Genomic DNA, 24148 nt, shown 5'->3' with positions numbered 1-24148 from the left:
AAAGCCTCCTGTAGCTTCCCCCCCTCTCTCACTTTGTTTTTTGAATTCGGCTTCCTATATGGTTGCTCTAAATAGCTCTATTTTTTTAAATGAGCACTGTTATTACAGCGTTTCTGTGGATAGGCTACATTTTGGGGACTTTTCAATGATGTAATGATGCAGACATTCTTTGTGGCACTTTCACTGAAATTATCCTCATATTCTTATACAGGAGCTGGGAATCGTATTTATCACACTGTAGGAATTGCCAAGCTTTATTGCGCTGCTTTTAGTATCTTTAGTATCTTCAAAATAAGATTATAGGTTACTTTATTTCCTAATGGTAGCCTACAGGTCCCACAGCAAAGGGAGCCTGTAGCCTGTGCTCAGTGTGAGTCTTCCCTGCACACAATAGATGCTCTGCACGGAAGCCTGTGGGCTTTTTGCTTGAAAGTGTCCTGCAGCACGCTGGGCATTGCGATGACGTAATTCTCCCAGAATAAGATAGGCGCGCTCGCGGGTTGAATGTACTGTACATGAATGAACACGGTGCACGAGCATGTCCGCGCGAGCTGCGTCTCTCCCATGCAGACAGCACATGCAAACATAAAGCGGTCCACTTCTTGTTATTCACAACACCATCTTGCCTGGTTGTAGTGAGCTGTCATCTATCTTGGTGTCTGTGCTGTGTGCATGATGCCTTCACGGACAGCTATAACACCGTTTGGTCTCAAATAACAATAACAATGTTTTAGATAATTGTCTTTGAATGCAGGCAATATTTAACATAGATCCAATAATTGTTATAATAATAGTGTTGCACCTAATGGCTTTATTAATAGCAGTGATGAAAGTAACCGAGGACATTTACTCGAGTACTGTTTTACAGTTTAGAAGTACTGATACTTGAGTATTTAAATTTTCTGCAGCTTTATCCTTCATCTTCGCCACAACTCTTTTACTCCACTGGTTTTATTTGACAACTTCAGTTACTAGTTACTTTGCAGATTTAGATTAATAATATAAGAAAATATAATCAACAAATAAATTATGGTGTAATGTTATACAGTAGATTAAGATAAAACTTTATTGATCCCTGAGGGGAAATTCGCAAGCTACACAGCAGATAAACTGTAGTTCAACTGCCTTTACCAGCTTCAGCATTAGTGATAAAAGCATCAATGCATCAATAATTCTACATACACAATGACTACTTTTACTTTACTATTTTGAACTTTTACTTCAGTAAAAATTTCATTGCGTGACAGTTACTTGTAACAGTATTTCACTGTGGCATTGCTGCTTTTACTTGAAAACTTAATCTGAGTGCTTCTTCCACCTCTGGTTAATAGTTAATAAATTATTTACTTGTGCTTTATATATTAGATGTAAGTCATTTGACTACTTATATCCTGGAAAGGAGCTGCAGAGTATCTGGATACAAATCCATTTATTAACAAATAAACATTTAAAGCAACAGACTTGATATTATGACTGACTGATATTAATTAGACAACATCTAATACACTGTTTCTCAACTCCGGTCCTCGGGCCCCCCGCCCTGCATGTTTTTGATGTTTCCCTCCTCCACCACACCTGATTCAAATTATCTGCTCGTCATCAAGCTCTGCAGTGGCTTGATAAGGAACCACTCATTTGAATCAGGTGTGTTGCAGCAGGAAACATCTAAAACATGCAGGGCGAGGGGGCCCGAGGACCGGAGTTGAGAAACAGTGCTCTAATATGTAATTATCAATTATCGATGACTAATCAGTGTACTTGCAGATGACACATCCTCTTCAGCCAGTAGCATACTGTATACCGCCCCTTGCATTCATTCCCTGGAGCATCTGTTGTGCTTCTGCCTGCCTGAGATTTGCCTGTTGGACTGCTGCTCTCTGTTCGGATCCCCTTTTAAATAAGTTTGCCTCATTTGCCTGCCTGACTTTTACCTGTTTTCGATCTTGAGTAAACTTTTCGACTTTTATTTTACCGGCCTGCTCTCAGAGCTGTGCTTTTGGGTTCAACCCTCTTTTTACTGAGCCTTTACACTGATGGCAATTATATGAGCTCACTGGGCTCCGTCTACCAGCAAGAATCTTGAAGGTGTAAGTCAGCGGTGGACTCAGGATGTCTGAGGGGCAGGGGTGAAAAAAATAATTAGCCCAGAATATCACGATGTAGCCTACATGTTGCTACATCACGTTTTCTCCACTCCAGGGCAAGCTAGAGGGCACTTTATCTTGTTTTCTCCACTGGAAGAAAGCCTAATAAAGTGGGCGCAGTCAGTACACATCCCGCACATTCCTAAGAAGAATTTTTTCACAGCAAGCATTGTGGCATAGTAGGTAAAGCACTGATGTAACTGATAACATTAAACATAACTGCATTCCTGTTAGGTGAGCTACTTTCAGGGTCCCGGTTCTGTGCATGCAGGCTCACTGTCACACTTATATAGCTTAATGGGACACTTGAGTGAAAAGGAACCATCATTAATGTTGGTTGCACCTACACACCCATGGCACACACCCACCCACAGGTGTTTCACTTAATACACTGGTGCTTGATTTTGATCCTCCTGACTCACTTGTTAATTTTCTTGTCAACTAAGAACTTGAAGTTCTGCTGTATCATCATCATAAGCATATCGAGACATGTCAAATCCAGCATGGCTCCACCCGGCGTCAACCTGAGGACTGGTTTTTAATGAAAGCACGTGAGAGGATGCATGTTAAAACAGCACACTGTTGCAAATTGGGACCAGAATGGGACAGCCATTTATTTATTTGGACTCACAATACAAATATTTCAGTTGTTACAGATAGAAAAAGTTGTCTTGTTTATGTTTGGGAGTATGTCTTTGTCTTTTTGCCAGATGATAGGTGAAATTTGCACCTGAGAGTGTTGACCTATACGTGTTCCCAGTGTGTGTGTGTGTGTGTGTGTGTGTGTGTGTGTGTGTGTGTGTGTGTGTGTGTGTGTGTGTGTGTGTGTGTGTGTGTGTGTAAGTTTGGTGCAGCTTAGTCATGTATTTGTGCATTTGGCACCATCAAAGTAGTGCTATTGCGTGAGATATCTCCAGTAAGTGTGTTTTCCACAAGAATTGTTTGGGTTGGCGCTGATACAGCTACGGACGTGTAGACTAATCACTCAGCCAGGCGATCAGTGGGCATATCCTGGCATTGTCCTGCCGAGTGTGCTTGATGGTGTCAGTCTGCAGGCACAGAGTTGTGGACAGAATCATATTGTGCCCTTTCTTTGACATAACCTGGCAAGGGGAGGGGTCTTGAGGGAGAACTGGCTGGGGGCACGTTCTTTGCTATAAAATGGCAAGTTTTTGACCCACCTCTTAGTTCAGCTTATGTTTGACACAGACCATCGCACTGTTCCACTATGCCTTGATTGTATGAGGTCTGGAAGAGCAACGTTTGGATTCTCTGATTTTGGACTGTGGTTGCCTTTTCTTTGCAACTCTGTGGATTAACTGAAACTGGAGCCATGGAGGTAGGACGAACTGGAGTTTGGAGAACTGAAGAAAGCAGTTTTTCAAACAGGCCATGCACAGTACACAGAGTAATGAGATATTTAGTAGACATTAGTGGATGGTGATGTTTATGTAATACTTATGTGTTTCAGGTGTGTATGAGAAGGTATTTACAAGAAATTTTGGTTCTCCTGCATCTGACAGGTGAGTGTGTCATCAGGTCTTTTGGTCTTCATCCTCAAAAGTGACACTGTCTTACACTATTAATGTGTGAAGACCTCCTCTAGTCCTACTTCTACAGTCAACTGAACATAGGTGTGTTTTGCGTGTGTCCAGCTTGCGTGGCAAGTATGACCGGGAGATGCAGTCTGTTCGGACGACACCACGTTCACACGTTCGATGGGGTTTTATATGAGTTTCCTGGAGAGTGCAGCTACCTACTGGCTGGAGACTGCCACCACCGCTCCTTCACGCTGCTGGGTGAGTCACGCTCAGACAGTTCGATAAAGAAACGAGCAGGTTTGAATTCTAATGGCATCAGATGCTCATCCAGCGTGGCTTGGTGTCTTACGCAAGGCCACTGCAAGGCATTTGTTGCTAGTTAGGTGTGTAAGAAAACAGTGTATGTACTTATAATGTAGGAACATGAGGTGTTTGAAATAGCTTTCTCTTTTATCCTTTAAACAGTGAAAGATCATCATTGTCGTTTCAGACTGCTTTTGTCAAAGATTTTATGTAAAATCTGATCGCAAAATAAAATCTGATGGTGTCCAATCCGCAGGTGATTTTGTCAATGGGAAAAGAACTGGAGTCACTCTGTTTCTGGGGGACGCCTTTGAACTGCACCTGTCTGTAGTTGGGCGGCTCTCACAAGGAGAAAAAAGGTTGAGCAACTTTTCTCATGCAAAAATCAGCAATTATATATTTATTACTGCAGAAACAATTCGACGATGGAGAAGCTTGACGCGTGTCTCCTTTTTCATAGACTACCTCTGCCCTACGCATCACACGCTGTGTTTGCGGGCTCAGAGCTCGGCTTTTATAAACTCTGGAGTGAGGAGTTTGGCTTCACTGTTACGATTGATAATGCAGCCAACATCGCCTTGACGCTGACCAAACACCATGCCAACCGCACCTGTGGCCTCTGCGGCAACTTCAACTCTGTATCATCTGATGAATATACTGCTCAAGAAGGTGAGAGCGTGCAGGCAAACGAGTGCAGTCGAAAGTCTGCAACTGGGATATGTGAATGTGCATGAGTGAAACTAGCGAGTGTTCATTATTGTTGGAATCTAGGAAATGATTTGAGTCACCAGCACTCAGCAACAGGAAGAGTAGTGATTCAGTACAGGAAAAGATAACGAGGTGAAAGAAAGCAACAGAAAGAGTCGTGGTAGGATGAGATTAAGGAGAAACCTGTCATCTTGTTTTTGTCTGTGTGCGTGTGTGCATGCTTGTGCGTGCGCGTGTGTGTGTGTGCGTGTGTGTGTGTGTGTGTGTGCGTGTGTGTGTGTGTGTGTGTGTGTGTGTGTGTGTTTTCAGGATTCCTAACAGAGGATAGTTATGACTTTGCGAATTCATGGGCAGTGAAGGGGGCCGGTCAGTCATGTCGACGTGTCTCGAATCCCACCCAGTCCTGTAATAGCACCAAAGAGACCTCAGCGGTGAGAGGACACACACACACACACACACACACACATCTGAAAATGTACAGGAATTTTTCTTCATAATAAAACCTTTTATCCAAAGAAGCAGCAAAAATAAAGATAGACACACATTAAAGCATGACAGGATCTGAACCTTTGATGTAAGAGCGTTTGGCATTCAGCATGTGTTATTTTCTCTGTGTAAACCCTCAGCTGCAGCTCACTTACACTTCCTATCCAAGCATCTCTGTCTCTCTCTGAAAACAGTATTTCACTCTGTCTAGTGTATCAAAATTTTGACCTCATAAATCATAAATTGACTTTCTAAGTCTTACTGATGATACAAATTAGGACAAAAGAAGGAGCCAACCATAAACCACAGTGGTTTGTGCCCCCCCCCCCCCCCCATCTTCATGTTTTGATTTAGAAATTACAAATGAGAAATTGTATTTTTGTGGGTGCTGTTCTGTAATATGTATACTGTAGGCGTTGCGGGTGGGCTGATATGACAAAAACCCAGTTTTAGTGAGAACATTTTGTATTACAGTAACACCCACATATGAGAAAACAGGAAGACTACATGTTAGTGTGAATGTCTGCAGCGTCTCCTTTACTAACTGCGAGTCTGATGTATTTCGTCCGTCTCGGTCTATTCTCTATAGGGGAGGAACTAGGTGCTCTGTCTGTGTGTAACTGGGCTTCATGCAGTAATTTTAATTGAGCCTGACTGAATGAGAATATTTGTTTTAGAGCTAAGCATATCTTCCACATTAGATTACTCTTACAGACTTTTATCTCACTTAATCTGATTTTAAGGTCCTCAAATCATTGAAATCCATGATTCAATCATGAAGACACCAATAGCCATTGTTGTTATAGGAATGTGTTTTTTCACATCTTACCCACCAAATGTCATTTTTAGAATTCATTGTGCCTTATTTACATGAGCTGACTAGACATCGGACAGCAAGACAAGACAAGACTACCAACGTTTTCAGTCACAAACTACTGTGATCTTTTTTTGTTTCAGTCACAAAAACAAATTCAGTTTTCAGTAGGTTATAGAGAACTTCCTAAAATCATTGAATTCCCTTTTATTTAACCACATGGCTCATTTGAACTTAATTGCGTGTGTGTGTAGATTTTGTCAGGCTGCAGCGTGTTGCAGACGTCCAGTGTGTTCCTCCACTGTGCCCACCTGGTCTCTCCTGAGGCGTTCCTGCTGCTGTGTCAGGAGGAGGCGTGTCACTGTGACCGGAAGGACGGGGAAGACTGTTACTGTCCAATCCTGATGGAGTACGCACGCACGTGCCACGCACATGGCATACTTCTTAGTGGCTGGCTGGAGGAGAGCCAGTGCTGTAAGTTTGTCAGTCAGTGAGTAGGGAGTTGCAAGCTGTGAAATTACATTAATCATCTGATAATGTGCATGTTTGTGTGTTCAGACCCCAAGTGCCCAATTGGGATGCAGTACAGCGAATGCACCAAGTCCTGCTCTACAACATGCCATAGTCTTAACATCCAGGAGGTCTGCAAGGAAGATTGTGTGGACGGCTGTACATGCCCTGGTAACCTCCCAGGCACTATATCTCCCTCTCTCTCTCTGTTCCTCTGCACTAGTAGTGGTAACACGGTGCATCTGTTTTTCAGTGGGTAAGGTTTTGGACGGTAATCGCTGTGTGGAGGTATCTCAGTGTTCCTGTGTGCACATGGGACGGCATTTTCCTCCAGGATCCACCATCTCTCAGGACTGCAACACCTGGTGAGGGAGCAACATGCATGCAGAAACATGTATAAATACACAGGTAGAGGAAAAATGCAATGCCTCCTCACTAAATTGCCTCTTCCCTGCAGCGTGTGCCGTCACGGCTCCTGGGAATGCACCAATGAAGGCTGCCCCGGTGAGAGAGATGCACAGTAGTGGTCATTGCACCGATTTGCACATTCTGCCAGTAAAATAAAGTCCCGCATTGCTAATTTCTCATGTTATGTCCTTGTTATCTGTGTGTAGGTGAGTGCTTGGTCGTGGGCCAGTCTCACTTCAAGACCTTTGACAACAAGTTCTTCACCTTCACTGGTCGTTGTCAATATCTGCTGGCAAGGGACTGCACAGATAACGGGTTTTCTGTCATTATTGAGAATGTACAGGTAATGCTGCCAAACATTTTTGAAATGTGCTCTTCTCCCACACAAATTACATGAGAATGTAGTTCTGTCACTTTTGTGCCACTCGCTGCTTGTCATCTCCAGTATTCTGGCTGCTGGTATTGTGTTTCAGTGTGCAGATGATCAGGATGCTGTGTGCACACGCTCAGTGACGCTCAGCTTGCCCTCTCTGGAGGACATGACAGTGAAGCTGAAGCATGGAGGAGTTGTCTCTGTCAACAGCATGGACATCCAGACCCCAATGCACCATGGTATGCCACTTTGGCAGAGAAAATCTACAATTTATAGTCCCTCTCTGTACATTGTACTGCATATGGTTCTATACTGAAAGTAAGTCCTGAAGTATATCTGAGCAAAAAGCATAGATCTGTTATATTATTATTTGTATAAATCATTTTTTATTAAAAAAGAACAAAAAAGAAACATTATGCATCATACATGTCCCCCTTCTTCATCCCCCCGCTACCTCATATATACACATACAAACTGCTGTTGAATGATGAATTGTTAATCGTTCCAAGGCCTTATGAAAACCCCCGTGTTTAACGCCCCTCAGCCTGCCAATAATCTAAAGAGGGCAACACACCAGCTAAAGCTGCAGAAAATAATTGTTTCCCTCCTGACGTTGTCAACATCTACATAGAAACATAAAAAAATGAATCCATTCAATATCTTTGTCAGCCTGATTCCTTAAGATCGGTCTATTTTGTGATCAATAATGTTGATTACTGGAAGGACTGTTATTTATTGTTTCATTTGTTGAATTCAGCTCCCTGTGTGTGCAATTTTACAGGCCGCCTGCATATCCAGAGATCTGTCCAGTCTTCTGTACGTGTAAAGTTTGGAGATGACCTCCGTCTGGACTGGGACGGACGCGGCCGCGTGCTTTTAAAGGTAGAAACAATTTGGATGGTTAAAGGTGTTTTTTTAAATGGCATATGTGTGGAAAGATTAGCAAACAGCCGTTCTGAATGCTGTCCACCCCCCCAGCTGGGACCACGATGGGCGGGGCAGACTTGTGGTCTCTGTGGTAACTTCAATGGTAACCAAGGTGATGACTTCTTGTCTGGATCTGGCCTGGTTGAGGCGGGTCCTCAGGCATTCGGCCAGTCATGGAGGATCAACGGAGACTGTGAATCCAGCCACAAACATGAGACTGATCCCTGTACCATTAACCCCAAAAGAGGTATAGACACCCACGTGGATGGCACACATACACACATCACCACAAAAAATACGAACAGCAACCTGTAATCCTCCTGCGTCTTTCAGTGCGATTTGCAGAAGAGGCGTGTTTGGTGATGATGTCAGACGTGTTCAGTCCGTGTCACTTCCTGGTGAACCCGGCTCCGTTCCAGCGGTTCTGCCGTTATGATGTGTGTGCATGTGTGGATGGTGAGGAGTGCCTCTGCTCCGCTCTGTCTGCCTATTCAGCTGCCTGCGCTGCCAGAGGGGTGCTGCTCAACTGGAGGTCCCCCTCACTCTGCGGTAACCCTCACACTGAACTCATTTACAGCTGATCATTCATATACGCACACACACACACACACACACACACACACATTTAATCTAAACGTTTTTAGACAGGAAAACAGCATTTTAGAGCAAATGCAAAGGTCTTTAATAATTAAGACAAAATTTGAAGTAGGTGCAGATCAGATCATCAGCACCACATAAACATCTGTCTCTGAATATTTCTATCATCAAGAGTACAACAACAATCATTACAAACAACAAAAGTTGTTGTTGTTGTTGTTGTTGAATTGTTGTTAGAATTCCTATTTGTTACAGATGAAAGCACAGTCTAACTGAGAATAGATCCCTAACCCTCCCCTGGTTTGATTTTGTCAGAGCTGGAGTGCACTGGAGGCCGGGTGTATGAGGCCTGTGGGAGTGTCTGCGACCGGACGTGCCGCGCTCTGTCTGGCGCCGAGGCAGGCTGCGACGGGGAGAGGGTGTGCGAGGAGGGCTGCTTTTGTCCCGCCGGAAAGTACCTGAGCGACTCTGGAGAATGCGTGACAGCTGATCTGTGCACCTGCCTGCATGATGGACAGCTCTACCAGCCTAATGATGTCTACGCAGATCACAGCAGCATCTGGTCAGTTACAGATTCGTAGTCGGAAAATATTTTAAGTATAATAAGCTAATAGACATCGCCTTTCATGCATAGTTTTTCTTTACTTGTGTGTGCAGCTACTGTGAGAATGGCTCCATGCGCTGTAGCTCGCCCGAAATGAGTACTTTACTGTCTGACCTCTTCTATGACGATGACCTAGCACCATCCAGAGGTACAATTTCAGTATTTTACAAGACCTCCACTGAATGTCCATGTGTTTCATGACTTGTATAATCCATCATCTATGTGGTATCTTGGAAGTCATCTAACCCAACTGCACATATTGGTTTGGTTTTCTGTATGCAGAGCGCAGGTCAACCCAGTGCCCGCCTCCACTCATCCGAACAGAGTGTGATGCTGAAGAAAAAGGCCTCGAGTGTGCCAGAACCTGCCAGAATGTGGATCTGCCCTGTGTGAGCCTCGCCTGCATCCCCGGCTGCCTCTGTCCACCTGGCACAGTAGGTGGTGTATTGTCTTTGTGTGTGTGTGTGTGTGTGTGTGTGTGTGTGTGTGTGTGTGTGTTCTGCAGATAAAGCACCCATATATCTCAAATAGAACACGGTGATTGATTAGCGGATTGATTTCAGGTACGTCACCGCAGAGACTGCATTGCACCGGAACAATGTCCCTGTTACCATAACAACAGGCCATATACATCAGGACAGACTATCTCTGTGGACTGCAACACCTGGTAAAATGATTGTTTGCATACATGGTTATGAAGGGGAATACCTGCACTCTGCTTTCTTAACCGGTTCTCTTGTTTACAGTGTGTGTGAGAACAGGAAGTGGCGTTGCACGGAGAAGGTGTGCGATGGTGTGTGCCGCACTGTGGGGGAGGGGCATTACATCAGTTTCGATGGCCTCAAATATTCCTTCCCTGGCCTCTGCCAGTATGTCCTGGTCCAGGTAAGAGACAGAGAGATCCAAAAGAGCTCCAGGCTGCATCACACAGTACACTGGTGTCAAAATAATAAAATATAATCTGCATTCTTTTCATCTTTCTATCCTCTTCCTACATTTTTCCGTCTTTTTTTAACTTTCACTTGTCAATAGGATATGTGTAACGGAGAAGAGGGCTCATTCAGAGTGCTGGTGGAGAATGAGGCCTGTGGCATTGTGGGACATCACTGTGCAAAAGCTATCACCGTCTTCTACCAGGGAGGGTTGATTGTAATGCAAGATGGAGAGGTAACACACATACCTTTAACAAACACACATACATGCAAACATGCAAATAACTTATTGTCACAATAGAAGTTTCCTTCCTGAAATGCGGCTCAAGTTTTTCATGGCATGTAACCAGAAGGAAACATCAGAAATGAAGAGCGTTGTACTCTGAAGTATAGCCCTTACATCATCTTATCATTAAAGCTGCCTTCTTCTGTAGCTATGAACCCAGTTCTTTACCTGAATATTTTTAACTATCAGATAAAAATAATAGACCTACGCCACGCTGCCTTTTGCACAACATTTGAATATAAGCTGTAAATGGATTGCAGTTTGCATATGCACCCATGGTTGCCATCTGTCTCTCTCACAGGTGAAGATGAAGAAGCCGGTGCTACAGGGCTCACAGGTGGAGATTGTGCGATCTGGTCAGTTTTACACCCTGCTGCTGGGGAAACACCTTTCCCTCAGCTGGGATAAAGGAACTCGTCTCCTGGTTCACATCTCAGCCATATACAGGGTACTTGTGTATTATAATACAGCTCTTGACTGATTCAACCTTGTTTTATTTATATGATCTTATATTAAACATGTCCTCGTACACATTTTATTGTGTGCAGGGCCGGGTGTGTGGCCTTTGTGGTAACTTTGACGGGAACGTCAACAATGACTTGATGAGCAGTAACAATCAGCTGGAGGTGGATTCCTCTCACTTTGGGAACTCCTGGAAGGTCATCCCCAGCTGTGCCGATGTAGGACAGGTAAAGTCTGGTCTTACATTAAAGGGTTTTACATTAACCTTAGTTTGCAAATTAAAAACTAAGGTTTTCTCTCTTGTTTTGGTTTATTTATATCTGACTCTGCGAATTCTACCCCACCACATTATAATTGAAGTTGATGGAGTCTTGTTTGTGTTGCTCAAAGCATTTAAAAATGAATATTCTATTATTTATATGTGTTTTTTTTTCTCAATAGAAGATAATTATAATCCATAATCAGTGTCAACAGTTTTCAGTGGAGCAGCTTTCTACCCAAGACATTGTCCCTGGAAGTTTTGTTTATGTTTTAGATGATTAACAACACTATTAACTCTGAGGCAGATAAGATGAATCAATCATTGTGCAAAACATTACCATTGTTGAGACATTGGTCAAATCAGGGACAAGTATGAGGAATATGGTTGGTATGTAGCCTGACTGAGGTGTGAGATTGACCTCTGGTGCCAGTGCTATATCTTGAAGGACAATTTAAGGCTGGCTCTGTTAATATGGGTTAGATGTGGCTATACACAGTAAGGCTCCATTCATCGTCCAGATCTGGAGCACTTGTGACCAGGGCCTACATGTTTACTGTGATGGATCACCTACCTCAGGCAAGTCTGTGTAAGTTGAGTTGTGTACCACGCTGACATAAATAAAAAAAAAACAATGGCTGCCTGGAAGGTTTTAAATTCACCTCACAAGGTAAAATATGCTCTGGAAATGGTCTGCCATCATTTGAGGTACGCAAAGGTTGTTGTTGATGTGAAAAATGTTTTGATGTGTGTGTGTTCTTGTGTGTACAGATACCCGCTCCTTGCAGCGACAACATTGTCAAGTTGGTAACAGTGGAGCAGTCGTGCCGTGTGATCACTGGTCCTCTCTTTAGAGAGTGCAACAGCCAAGTGAGTGTAATTACAGACATGCTGGATATCCCATGACACCACATGCATTGTTAGGTTCATTGCACTTTGTCCTCTCTTAACCTGTTCCTGTGTGTCTCCAGGTGGATGCAGAGCCATATGTAGAAATGTGCGTGGACGCAGCGTGCTCCTGTCCATCAGTGGGCGACTGTGCGTGTTTCTGTGATGTCATTGCAGCATATGCTCAGGTCTGTTCAGAGAGGGGAGTATCCGTCAGCTGGAGATCCAATGATCTTTGCCGTGAGTGTGAAAAATCTCTCCACGATGCACTCTAATGTTTTTCACTGCTGCTTAGCATCATGTATTTCCTGACTGAAATATACTTTGTCTCTCACTTTTTGAAAATATGCGATAGCTGCTTGACCAAGCTAAACCAGCTAAGAGTCTTCCAACAGTTCAAAATCAAGTGGACTGTAGAGCAATGACTGAAATTCTGCCTGAAACACAGCAGCTCTGCTTTATGTACCACAATCACAGGATCACCAATTTCAGTTCTGCTATTGTTGTCCAACATGACATTTTTTTGTGTTATAACTACTCTTGTAGTTCTGCTTTCTGAAGAAAACGTTACCCTGAATTTATCGTATCTATACTCTGATATCAGATTTGACATTCTGAAAATCAAGTCTTCATGGTATTGAGGAACTTCACTTGTTTTCCGCACCTGCTCACTACTCACAAGGTCACGGATCATATTGATCTTCGAGAAAGAGACCCATGTAGTTAGGATGGGTCAAATGAAGAGTCCAAATTTTGTCACACAGTTGAAAAAATAGTACATTTTGTTTCCTCAGCCGTGAGCTGTGAGGAGCTGAACCCCAAGAGCCCACATGTAGGGGAGGAGTTATGCCAGTGGAGGTATAATACTTGTGGCCCAGCCTGTCCAATCACCTGCCAGCACCCAGATCCCCTCCACTGTTCGCTCGCATGTGTGGAAGGTTGCCATGCCTACTGTCCCCCAGGTGACAGAAATACTCACTGGACAAACACTGCATACAGCATAGATGAAATCAGATACGTTCCTTTTCAAACATGCAAATAGTGAGGGTGAGTTTAACTATCGCCTCATTTTTCTCAGGCCAACTCCTGGATGAAGTGGCCATGCGTTGTGTCGATCCCTCCCAGTGTCAGGTGTGCATCCACGAGGGTCAGAGAATCTCCCACGGCAACAAGGTCATCCTGAATCACGATGACCCCGACCACTGCAAGATATGGTAATACTGCTTCACACACTCAGAAACAGGTCTGGATCATTTGGATTCGTAATGAATGTGATGATATTACACTGCACAGTTTAAGATGCTTCGTTTTTCTTTTCTGAAGTCACTGTGCCAACAACACTCTGACCTGTGAAGTTTGTACCTCCTTCACTGTGTTCACCACTCCCACACCAACGCCTGCCTACGCCACCTTCACAACCCTACCCTTCACCACCTTGATGCCCGAGGGCACGTGCGACCGCGCCATGGATCTGGCGTTCCTGCTGGATGGTTCAGAAGCCCTGAGCGAAGATGAATTTCAGGCGACCAAAGAGTTTATACTGGGAGTAGTTGAGCGATTCCGCATGGGCTCAGCTCACACTCGAGCCACAGTGCTTCTTTACCACTCTGGAGTCAAAACATACGACCTGCAGGTACATAAGCATATACCGTGCGACACAGTCAAGGCTGTATTCTTGCACACATATACAGCACTATATTGAGCATCTGTATATGCATATGTATATGCATCTATAGCTCAGAAATAAGATGCTTTGGTGACTCAAGTGTCATAGTAAAGGTCTACTTTACCTGATCATCTATCCGTCCATCCCATTCTCATGAATGTCTCAGGAACACCTGAAGGGAATTTCTTTAAATTTGGCACAAATGTTCACCTGGACTCAAGGATGAATTGATTAGAATTTGACGGCCAAAGATCAAAGGTCACTGTTAACCTACAAATCACATTTTTGGCCCTAACTCAAGTTAATTAGGACAAAATTTGACACAAATATCTCATAGCATAAAATAATGACATTGTACATCCAAATGTCAAAGGTCAACTTCACTGTGACATCATCATGTTCTGCAAAAAACATTTTTCTGGTCATTATTCAACACCATAAATAAACATACATCCATACAGGATATTATATGCCTCTGGAAAGATACATGAGTGGTTAGCGGAGGCATAGGTGGTAATTCTAGTTCCCTCTCATTCATGCCTGTAGGTTCAGAAGTGGCTGTTTAAGAAGACTGTGCATGAGCTGCATTACACAGGAGGAGATGCAGCCTTCTTGGACGAGGCTGTCAAGTATCTGGTCATCAACATCTATGACAAGAACAAGCGTGAGCACGCCGGCCGCGTTGCCATCATCTTGACTGCTAGTGCAAACCCTCGCTCCGTCCGTGCCCTCACCAAAATGCTCCGCAAGAAAGCCATCACCACCCTGACGGTGGCACTGGGTCCTGGGGTAAACATGGGGCAGATTAATGACATTACCAAGGTCAACCCAGAAAACAGGGCCTATGTGCTCAGCAGCACACGTGAGCTGCCTGATCGTCTGTTAGAGCTGACAGATTACCTCTGCACCTTGGGGATGGAGCCTGAGGTGCCGAAACCTCCAACGCCAAAATCCACTCTGGGTAAAGCTCGCCAGGGCACAACCACCACAACCTCAGCTCCTCGTCTGGAGCCCAACCCCACGCAACGCCTCCCAAACACCCCCACGTCCACCTCACCCTCTGGCCTGTCTCCCATCACCACGTCGACATCTTCCGTCTCTCCAGCCAGAGATGTGACTTTCATCCTTGAAGGCTCTGATTCAGTCGGCGAGGCCAACTTTAACAAGTCGCTCCTCTTCCTGGAGGAGGTCATCTCACAGCTGACGGAGGAGGAGGAGCTCATTCGTATCACTGTGATCCAGTACTCGGTCACGGTGACTGTGGAGATCAGTCGGTGGGAGCTGAGGTGGCAGAGGTCCCTGCTGCTGCAACGACTGAGGGAGATTCGTTGGAGGGGTGGAAGTGAGACCAACACAGGCACAGCTCTCACGACGTTTCAAGAAATGACCACAGTCCGGCCTTCACGCGGCCCCACCCCTCCTCAGCTGGTCTTCCTCGTGACAGAAAACCCACCTACTGACACAGTGACACGACCGCCGTCCACAAGCACCCACACGCACGTGTATCCTATCGGTGTTGGACCAAAAGTACGTGAGATTGACTTGCTACCTTTTAGCTACCCTCAACGGCCGATAATGGTTGATGACTACAACCGTCTGACGAGCCTAGTCCACCGTGTCGTCAATATCACGCACAACACAGTCAGGCCCCGCTCCCCTACACTGCCACCCCTGGTCATCCCAACACTCTCCAGCCTGCCACCCTCAGGTATAGAAGATATGCTCATTTCAATCATTCAGTCCACATGGAGTCAGTAGCCTGTATTAATGTGTGAGAGTATGTCTGCACAGTGCCCTGTAAGAAGCCTGTGGATGTGCTGTTCCTGTTGAGAGCTGGAGAGCAGATTGAGGACATGAAAACATTCGTCAAAACTTTCATCAATAATGCTGACATAGGTAGGTCTCATCTAACCCCTAAATGCTCTTTGTAATGCACACTGCATTTCCCTTATGCGTGGTACTGTTGATAGTTCTGTTTAGATGCTAGACATTTATTATTTTTTCAGTCAGAACCATGTGAGTGTTAAAGATGGAGTCATGGTTCCAAATCAAAAGTGTTTGCCTTATGGGTCAAAATCTATTTAGCATATTTAAGTTTTAAGAACAAACTGTTTTAGTTTAACAGTAATTTGGATAATTACTCAGTGTTGTGTGGTCACCCAGAATTTTATCATCGCAGTAGCAGTAGAAGGATTTTTTTTTAGGGTTTTTACAAAACTATTACATAACATCATTAAGGTACATTTATCCGACTGATGCTTATTGAAGTAACCAGTTTGTGGATCACCCTCCCTGGCATTTCTGCAGTGATTTAGCTCTTTGTTTATGTGTGCAGGGCTGAATGGCACTCAGGTGAGCGTGATTCAGTATGGGGCCACCAACAGAGCAGAAATCACCTGGAAGGAAGAACAGAGCAAATCCCACCTCCTGAACCTGGTGGAGAGCATACCAAGGAGGACCACCGCTGCCCCTGCACTAGGTGGTGGATACTTAAACGAATGGGTGCACACACATTTAAACAAACACACACACTCACTCTCACTGCTCTGATTGTCTGCAGGCTCTGCGCTGCGATTCGCTGTGCAGACGGCCATCTCGCCAGTCAGCGGTGGAAGAGTCGGTGTGGCAAAGGCTGTGGTGATGCTGGTGACTGACAAATCAGCTGATGATGTCAAAGAAGCAGCGAACGAGGCGCTGGCGGCAGGTAGTCACCGCTGATATGATTTACAGTCAATATGCCAGTTCACATACCACACGGAAAGTGCACAGGTGCACAAAGGCTGAAAATGGAATGCTGCATAAAAAAACAGACTAAAACTGCACGTCAGCACACCTGCAGGCAATGTTCCCTTTAGAAATCACAGGCCAGGAAATGTGTGCATGTGCATCAGCCTCATATTTCACTTCCCATTTCCGCAACTGATGATAATTTCATCAGTGAGCACACAGCCCAGCCCTCTCCTCTGCTCTACAGGCTATGGGAATGAGATGGAGAGAAAGCACTGATGAAATATTGAGCGGACATTGATTTAAGATTTGAGTTGGCTCGTATCGTTTCAAACTGAAAGGTGCTTATGGAACCGTTATGGCTCCCTACACGTGCAAGTACAAATAACACTGCTGGTTTGAATGTTTGTGCACATGTGTCAGAGTTTACGTACAGGTGCAGGCATTCTCCAGTCAAGTTTGTTTTTATAGATCACTACATCAGGTGTAGTATCACTGAGTCTCTTCCCTCAGGTGTGTCGGTGTTCCCCATCGGGGTTGGACCAGACTATGACAAGAGTGAGCTGAGCATCCTTGGTCGCCATGGCAACCAAGACAACACTCTGCACTTAAACAGCATGGATCAGTTACTGATGCTGCTGACTCTGGACCATGGTTACACAGAAAGAATATGCAGAGGTGCTTACAGACACGTACACACACATACTGTGTATTTTTTTACATATAAAAATGATTGACTCTGAATCTTTCCTTTGGTTCTCAGCTGGTCCACCAGGAGTGTGTGTTGATGATTATGGAAATGAGAGAAAGGTGAGCAGCTTTTGAGAGTTTGAATACAGGTTACAGCACTGCAACGACCTTTGACAGCCATCAGAGCCTTTATTTGTAATGAACTGCACACCTCTCTGTGATGTGTTTCAGCCTGGTGAGTCATGGCTACTGGAGGACGGCTGCCACTCTCTCATGTGCCACCCCAGTGGGGCAGTGACCGTGCAGAACCACAAGGTCAGCTGTGACAGACTGGAGCCGCCAGCCTGCAGCAACAACATGCCACCTGTCAGAGTACAGGAGACCTGTGGCTGCCACTGGGAATGCCCTTGTACGTACATCAAAACGATCAAATAGCTTCTGAAGCTTCTAGCATCGCATTTAATCTCGTCTATATTAAGTGCACGTCACTTCCCACTCAAGCTGATGATGATGACTGCTAGAGGTTTGCATGCTGGTCTATTTATACTAACTATTTACAGATCACATTTTTCTGACTTCTGTATAAACACTGTCTTCCTCCTGCCTGGTGTGTGTTGACAGGCATGTGTATGGGCAGCTCCACCAATCATGTTGTTAGGTTTGACGGCTTGGCGCTTCGGCTGGATGGAGAGGGTTTGTGCACCTACACGCTTCTCACTGTCAGCAGAGGCATCGGTGAGGGGTCAGAGGTCAAACTCCACAGCGGCCCTTGTCAGGACTCAGCAAATTACAACCAAGTCTGCATGAAAGCCATGGAGGTGATCCACGGGCCACATAAACTGCTGCTGAAGGATGATATGACGGTAAGCAGTGTGTGTTACTGGTCAGGATACTTGCACCGACACTGGAACTGATCATTGTATGTGAGTCTACAAAAGGTTATGTGTGTTTGTTTGAGCAGGCGGTGATTGATAAGGAAGAACTTGCACTGCCTTGGCGCTACGCTGGCCTAGAGCTGGTGCGTTATGGAGGAGTGATGCTGCAGCTTAAGTCAGACCACGGCTACGTCTTGACTTTCACTCCTCAGAGCAATGAGTTCACCATCACACTGCCCAGCTCCACCTCCACTGGCCACACTGCTGGACTCTGCGGTAACATAAATGCTGACCCATTTATTCAAAATGTTTATCTCTCTTTATTTGCTTCCCGTCTCCTTCCTCTGACCACTGTTCTCTCTCTGTGTCTTTCCTCCAGGTGCCTGTGGTGAGGAAAAATTGAACGTCCTTTCTTTACGTAATGGCAGTGCCACCACTGACCAGCCAGCCTTCATCTCAGACTGGACCGTGGCTGTAGATGGAGGAGTGTGTCTGCCGAAGCGGACGGCACTGTGTGTGTCCGGAGCAGCGATGGGATGTCAGGCCCTGCGTTCGGAGGTGTTTGAACCGTGCCACGCACACATTCCCGTCCAGGTTTTCCTCGCCAAATGTGAGGAGCAGGCATGCGAGGAGTCAGACGTGTGCGAGCTCATTTCTGCCTATGCACGCCTCTGTAGGCAGAGAGGTGTTTGCGTGGACTGGAGGAGCCCCCACCTCTGCCGTAAGTCCATTTTTGATGCATGTATGCTTCACTCTACTCGCTGCAGTAGGCACATTCGATCGCCCTGTCTGAGCCTAAACTTAAACTTTAGCCTGATCTGTGCGTTACAGCATTACAGTGCCCCAGCTCCATGGAGTACGATGCATGTCGGACAGGGTGCGTTGAGGACTGTAGTCTGAGCATACAGACGTTGCCAGGCGACTGGTCGGTTGCCAGGGGTAACGAGTCATCCTGTATGGACACACCTACTGAGGGCTGTTTCTGTACCGGAGGAATGGTCTTGCATCACGGACAGTGTGTGTCCCCAGAAGCATGCAGTCAGTGTGTTGACCGTCATGGACGCACATATATGGTGAGACACATGAGAAGATGAATGACTGAATTAATGTGAGAGAGAATGACACCAAATCTGAACCAATTTCTTCATAGCAGAGACACATGCTAACAGAATCAGATGGGGCAACTATTGATGTGTTCACCCTTAAAGTAGACTGTGTACGCCCTCTAGTGTTTAGTTATAATATAACCTTCATTGAACATAGTATAATTTTTTTTGTACAGTACATGCAAAGTTGGGTGCCAGATGAGAACCCATGTTTGATTTGCATGTGTTTGGACCAACAACACATTAACTGCACCGCCCGGCCCTGCAATGACGTCAAAGGCAAGCACCCATTCTGTTAACATTTCTTTCTTTTTTCTGGTTTTGCTAAAACTTAAAAATATTACCAGTGTTGCATTGTGGGTTTAGATGTAGCACTTTGTAATAAACCATCTGTATGTGTGTGTAGCTCCAGTGTGTGGACCGTGTGAGATCCTGCAGGAGAAGAGAGAGTCTAAGTGCTGCCCAGAGTATGAGTGTGGTATGTGGCATTATTACAACATTTCTATTTCTGGACCAGACATTACAGTCGCCTCATCAAATGACAGCAGGAAGAACAAATCTGTCAGAATTCAATATAAGCGTGTGTGCATGTGAACTACAGCATACTGTCTCACTCTGTGACTTTTCAGTGTGTGATCTGGTGAGCTGTGACCTGCCTGAAGTGCCCCGCTGTGAGGACGGTCAGACTGTGGTTCTGAAAAACCCTGGGGAATGTCAGCCTGTACACGAGTGCGGTATGACATTTGCACGTTCGCTGTGATGTTCAAGCCCTGCTTTGCTCTGGCGCACACAAACATACACACAAAACAGGATGCATGTCCATGTGGTCGTTTCACGTGTTTCTTCATATCTTTTCCTTCTCAGTCTGCAAAAAGGAAGAGTGTGTCCTGCAAGCTCCCCCCGACTGTCCCGCACATCGCCAACTATCAGTGAAAAAGACAAAGTGCTGTGATGTGTTTGAATGTGTGTGCAACTGCCAGAACTCCACCCAAACCTGCCCTGCTGGGTTCATCAAGTCGTCCTCTACCAATGACTGTGGCTGCACGGAAACCAGCTGCCTGCCCGACGAGGTGAGTGTTGGTTTGGATGCATCCGTCTCCATTTTCTGTGCCGTTTCTGTTAAAACTATCCTGTTTTATTCTGGTTTGTCTCTTCAGGTGTGTGTGGTTGGCGGCGTGGTTCACCTAGTGGGGAGTGAGTGGGAGGACGGATGCGAGAAGTGCAGTTGCACACCTCTAAAGGACAAGGACACATTGCTGCACATTGCTCAGTGTACCCCACCTGTGTGTGATCGGACCTGCCCTGAGGTGAGACACACACACACCAAACATAGACATCTGCAATATCCTTTTACTGTATAACTATTCATTCTCATATATTAATTGTGCATTTCAGGGCTCCATATACACTCCAGCAAAAGGAGAGTGCTGTGGGAAGTGCACACCAACCAGCTGTGTGGAGTCAGAGGGAGAGATGCGAGGGGACACACTGATTGGGGGAAAGCTGAGACATGTATGTGTACAAAGAACTGGACTAATATAGGCAACCAATGCTTAGTTATTATTTGTTTCCTGTAATTGTCAAAAGCACTCATTCTGTGTCCTCCATGGCAAACCCCACTGATCTGGTACAAGCTACAAATATAATTGATCTCCCAGTAAAATGTGTTGAACTTTATGTACAGCTTAATGTCTCTTTTAAATAACTCTGCTTGGGCAGTATATTTCTGGCTGTGAATGCAAAAAACAAAACAAATGTTCGTTGTTGATGCAGCTGTTTCTCTTCTCTCTTAGTTGATTTTGACTTCTGGCTGTTTACAGGTGGGAGAGGTATGGCACTCTCCACATGACAAATGCATATTACAACAATGTGTGAAAGTGAAAGACGAGGTATTCATCTCCGCAACAAATGTAAGCTGCTCTCCTATGGATTCTCCATCCTGCCCGCTGGGAACTGAGTTACGCTGTGACACGCAGGACTGCTGTCCCCGCTGCCACTGTGGTAAACACAAACTTTGCCTGATGTCAAATTATGTGTATGCACGCAGTTAGATACCACGCTGTAGTTGCAGTGTCTGCCCAGCAGATGGCTCTCTTATATTGGTGTCATCCCAGAGTAAGTTATCCTGACATGACCTTATGAGGCCCGATATGCTGTTTAATGAATGGCAGTAAACTCCTTTGTGCTTTTCTCCCTGCAGCGCCTATGGATGCATGTGTCCTCAACCACACTGTGATAGGAGTAAGTCATGCAGACAAGCAGCACTCTTCTGTCATATTAGAATATTCTGAATTCTGCTTTCAGCGCTCCATCTCTGCGATCTGTGTGTGTGTTTGTACAGGCAGGGGAGAGGCTGATGGTGGATGTGTGTACACACTGTGAGTGTACAGTGGAGGACGGTGCCATGAAGAAATACAGGCTGTCCTGCAGGAGAATCAGCTGTCCCGCTTGCCCCATGGTAAACATCATCTCATCATTATTTGTTATCATCACCATTATCGTTTGTCATCATCATCATCATCATCATCATCATCATCATCATCATCATCATGACTTACCAATAAATTCAAACGCTGTCGTTTTCATCAAAGATTCTCTAACCCACTAGCCACATTCTTTCCGTGCTCATCATTAAATTGCGGCCACGTCGTTTTCCGTGATTCACTCTACCCACAGAGGTAAATAGCGAATGATTTATCCAGCCAAATTTGTGTCATTGTATTTACAGTAATGTCTTCCTGATGTTTTCTGGGTATATGAAATAACATGCAGTACTAACCACACTGTTTTCAGGGATACACTCTGCAGAAGGAGGAAGGCGCTTGCTGTGGTCGATGTGTTCCCACTGCCTGCATCATGCAAAGGCCAGATGGAAAAGTGATCAGCTTGCAGGTAGGTGCTTTGCAGAAATGATGAAGCCTTGCTCATGAAACTCCTCAGACACACAGAATTCAGACAGTAGCACTCATTTACTGCAGCAAGAAAACTTCATAATGATAATGAAATTTATATATTTTTATACAGAATTTTTCTGCTGGTTTTAGCATCTTACTATACTATGCTATGCTATACCATACCATAATATATGATACTATGAAATACTGGTGTGCTATGCTATACTACACCAAACTAAACTATACTATGCTTTTCTGCACTATACTATACCATAATAAACTCTGCTAAATAAAACTTTAGTGTACTACACTGAACTATGCTTTACTATACATACTATGCTACACTGTACTTTACAATATTATGTATTTCTTATATTGTAATATATATTAATATACAATGCTAGACTATACTGTAATTAACTCTACAATATAATACAAAACTTAGTATACTGTACTTTACTATACAAGAGTATTGTGACATACTGTAGCGTATAGTATATACAAAACTATGCTATGTTGTACTGTACTATACTATGCAATGCAATGCTATGCTATGCTATATACTATATCTACTAGATCAAGAGTCCTTTTGCCATAATACAAAAAATGTGGCCTAATAAAGTTTGCCAGATTGGAAATGTAATATGTTTACCTGTGTGTTTACTTAACTAAATTAAAAAAAATAAAAAAAGAGAGAGAACAGCTTTTAAGCAGGGATGAATCTAAAAACAATATGGACACGTGTGCCTCTCTCCCTCCAGGTGAACACCACTAGCGAGAACGGTTGCAACCTGTATACCTGTGGTGTAAACAGTAAAGGAGATCTTGTCCTGCAAACCAGAGTCACCACCTGCCCTCCTTTTAACCGCCAAGCTTGCCTGGACCAGGGGGTAAGAGCGCTACACAAGCTGCGCTCCATCCATCTCACAGTATTCCCACACCTACACCTCTGTATCTGCCGCACATTTCTATGAATGTTATCTCTCTCTGTTTGTTTTAGGGGAAAGTCAGCCAGATTGGAACAACCTGCTGCGAGCTGTGTAAGTAGAACTGTGTCCTCTGCAAGAGAAGTACACTATTTTGAAAACTCTGGGTGGCCTGACTTTAATAACAGTGTGGACATATGTGAAGGTACGGAGCCAGAGTGTCGGAGGACAGTGGGAATGCTGAACTACATCAAAGTGGACGATTGCCAATCAGAGCACCAGATAGAACTGCACTACTGTGAGGTAAGAGACTACGCACGCACATGCACACACATATTTAAGGATGATTAATACTCTTTCCGCTTTCGGATTAGCCTACAAAGTTCAATGAAATCATAGCACTGTCCCTCACCATCCCAACCTTCCTGTCTCCCCCTGTGGTGCTGTCCATCTGTCCATCTGTCTGCCTGTCTGTCAGGGCAAATGCCGCAGTAAGTCCATGTACTCCCTGGAGAGGGCCGCTGTGGAACAGGAGTGCGTGTGTTGTGCTGCTGTGGCAACGGAGCCGCTCAGCGTTCCCGTCCTGTGTGCCAATGGCACTCGAAGCCACCACACTGTCCTGTCTGTCACTTCATGCGACTGTCTGTCCAAGCAGTGTACCTAGAGAGAGAGAGAGAGAGAGAGAGAGAGAGAGAGAGAGAGAGAGAGAGAGAGAGAGAGAGAGAGAGAGAGAGAGAGAGAGAGAGAGAGAGAGAGAGAGAGTTTATATATGCAGATGGTATGTGTGTATCCAAATAAAATATACCCCTATAAAAAATAACCTACATGGCTGCATTTAAATGCATTTACAGTTAAAAAATGTCAACACAAATAACAATAAAACAAACCTGTCAGTTTCTGTAAGCACCACTTTTCTCTGTGTTTTATTTGGATCTGGATCTTCCTATTGAAATGTTTGGGATTGTAGAGATTGATTTGTTTTTAGATGTCTGAATACTTTAAAAGTGATCACAGGTTATCAT

General features: G+C 44.7%; 1 protein-coding gene across 1 annotated transcript; it reads left to right on the top strand.

The window, feature by feature from the left end:
• The first annotated feature begins 3348 nt into the window (after positions 1–3348).
• vwf (von Willebrand factor) lies at positions 3349–24080 on the top strand. Its single transcript, XM_070971501.1, has 53 exons — positions 3349–3483; positions 3616–3667; positions 3800–3943; positions 4245–4347; positions 4449–4657; positions 5006–5127; positions 6251–6470; positions 6555–6677; positions 6760–6871; positions 6964–7010; positions 7121–7257; positions 7388–7526; positions 8069–8169; positions 8266–8461; positions 8548–8763; positions 9127–9373; positions 9469–9563; positions 9698–9849; positions 9979–10082; positions 10162–10300; positions 10448–10582; positions 10935–11081; positions 11182–11322; positions 12126–12224; positions 12326–12482; positions 13037–13204; positions 13321–13456; positions 13566–13875; positions 14455–15616; positions 15700–15804; positions 16244–16387; positions 16469–16612; positions 17149–17313; positions 17399–17445; positions 17557–17734; positions 17947–18188; positions 18287–18476; positions 18580–18921; positions 19032–19273; positions 19483–19585; positions 19713–19784; positions 19936–20040; positions 20171–20376; positions 20464–20613; positions 20702–20818; positions 21127–21307; positions 21507–21547; positions 21648–21764; positions 22100–22198; positions 22962–23090; positions 23201–23240; positions 23332–23429; positions 23605–24080. Exons 1-53 carry the CDS (start codon positions 3478–3480, stop codon positions 23788–23790), a joined length of 8562 nt encoding a protein of 2853 aa, XP_070827602.1. The 5' UTR covers positions 3349–3477; the 3' UTR covers positions 23791–24080.
• The last annotated feature ends 68 nt before the right edge of the window (positions 24081–24148 follow it).

The sequence above is a fragment of the Chaetodon trifascialis genome, chromosome 10 (assembly GCF_039877785.1).
Source record: "Chaetodon trifascialis isolate fChaTrf1 chromosome 10, fChaTrf1.hap1, whole genome shotgun sequence".
NCBI lineage: Eukaryota > Metazoa > Chordata > Actinopteri > Chaetodontiformes > Chaetodontidae > Chaetodon > Chaetodon trifascialis.
Note: the sequence above shows the minus strand (reverse complement) of the source record. Positions and strands in the feature narration are given on the sequence as shown.

Excerpts from the sequence above, each read along its gene's own strand:
- vwf (XM_070971501.1), top strand. Across the intron at positions 10,301-10,447 it reads GCCAGTATGTCCTGGTCCAG|GATATGTGTAACGGAGAAGA; the intron begins GTAAGAGACAGA and ends ACTTGTCAATAG. Across the intron at positions 16,388-16,468 it reads CACCGCTGCCCCTGCACTAG|GCTCTGCGCTGCGATTCGCT; the intron begins GTGGTGGATACT and ends GATTGTCTGCAG.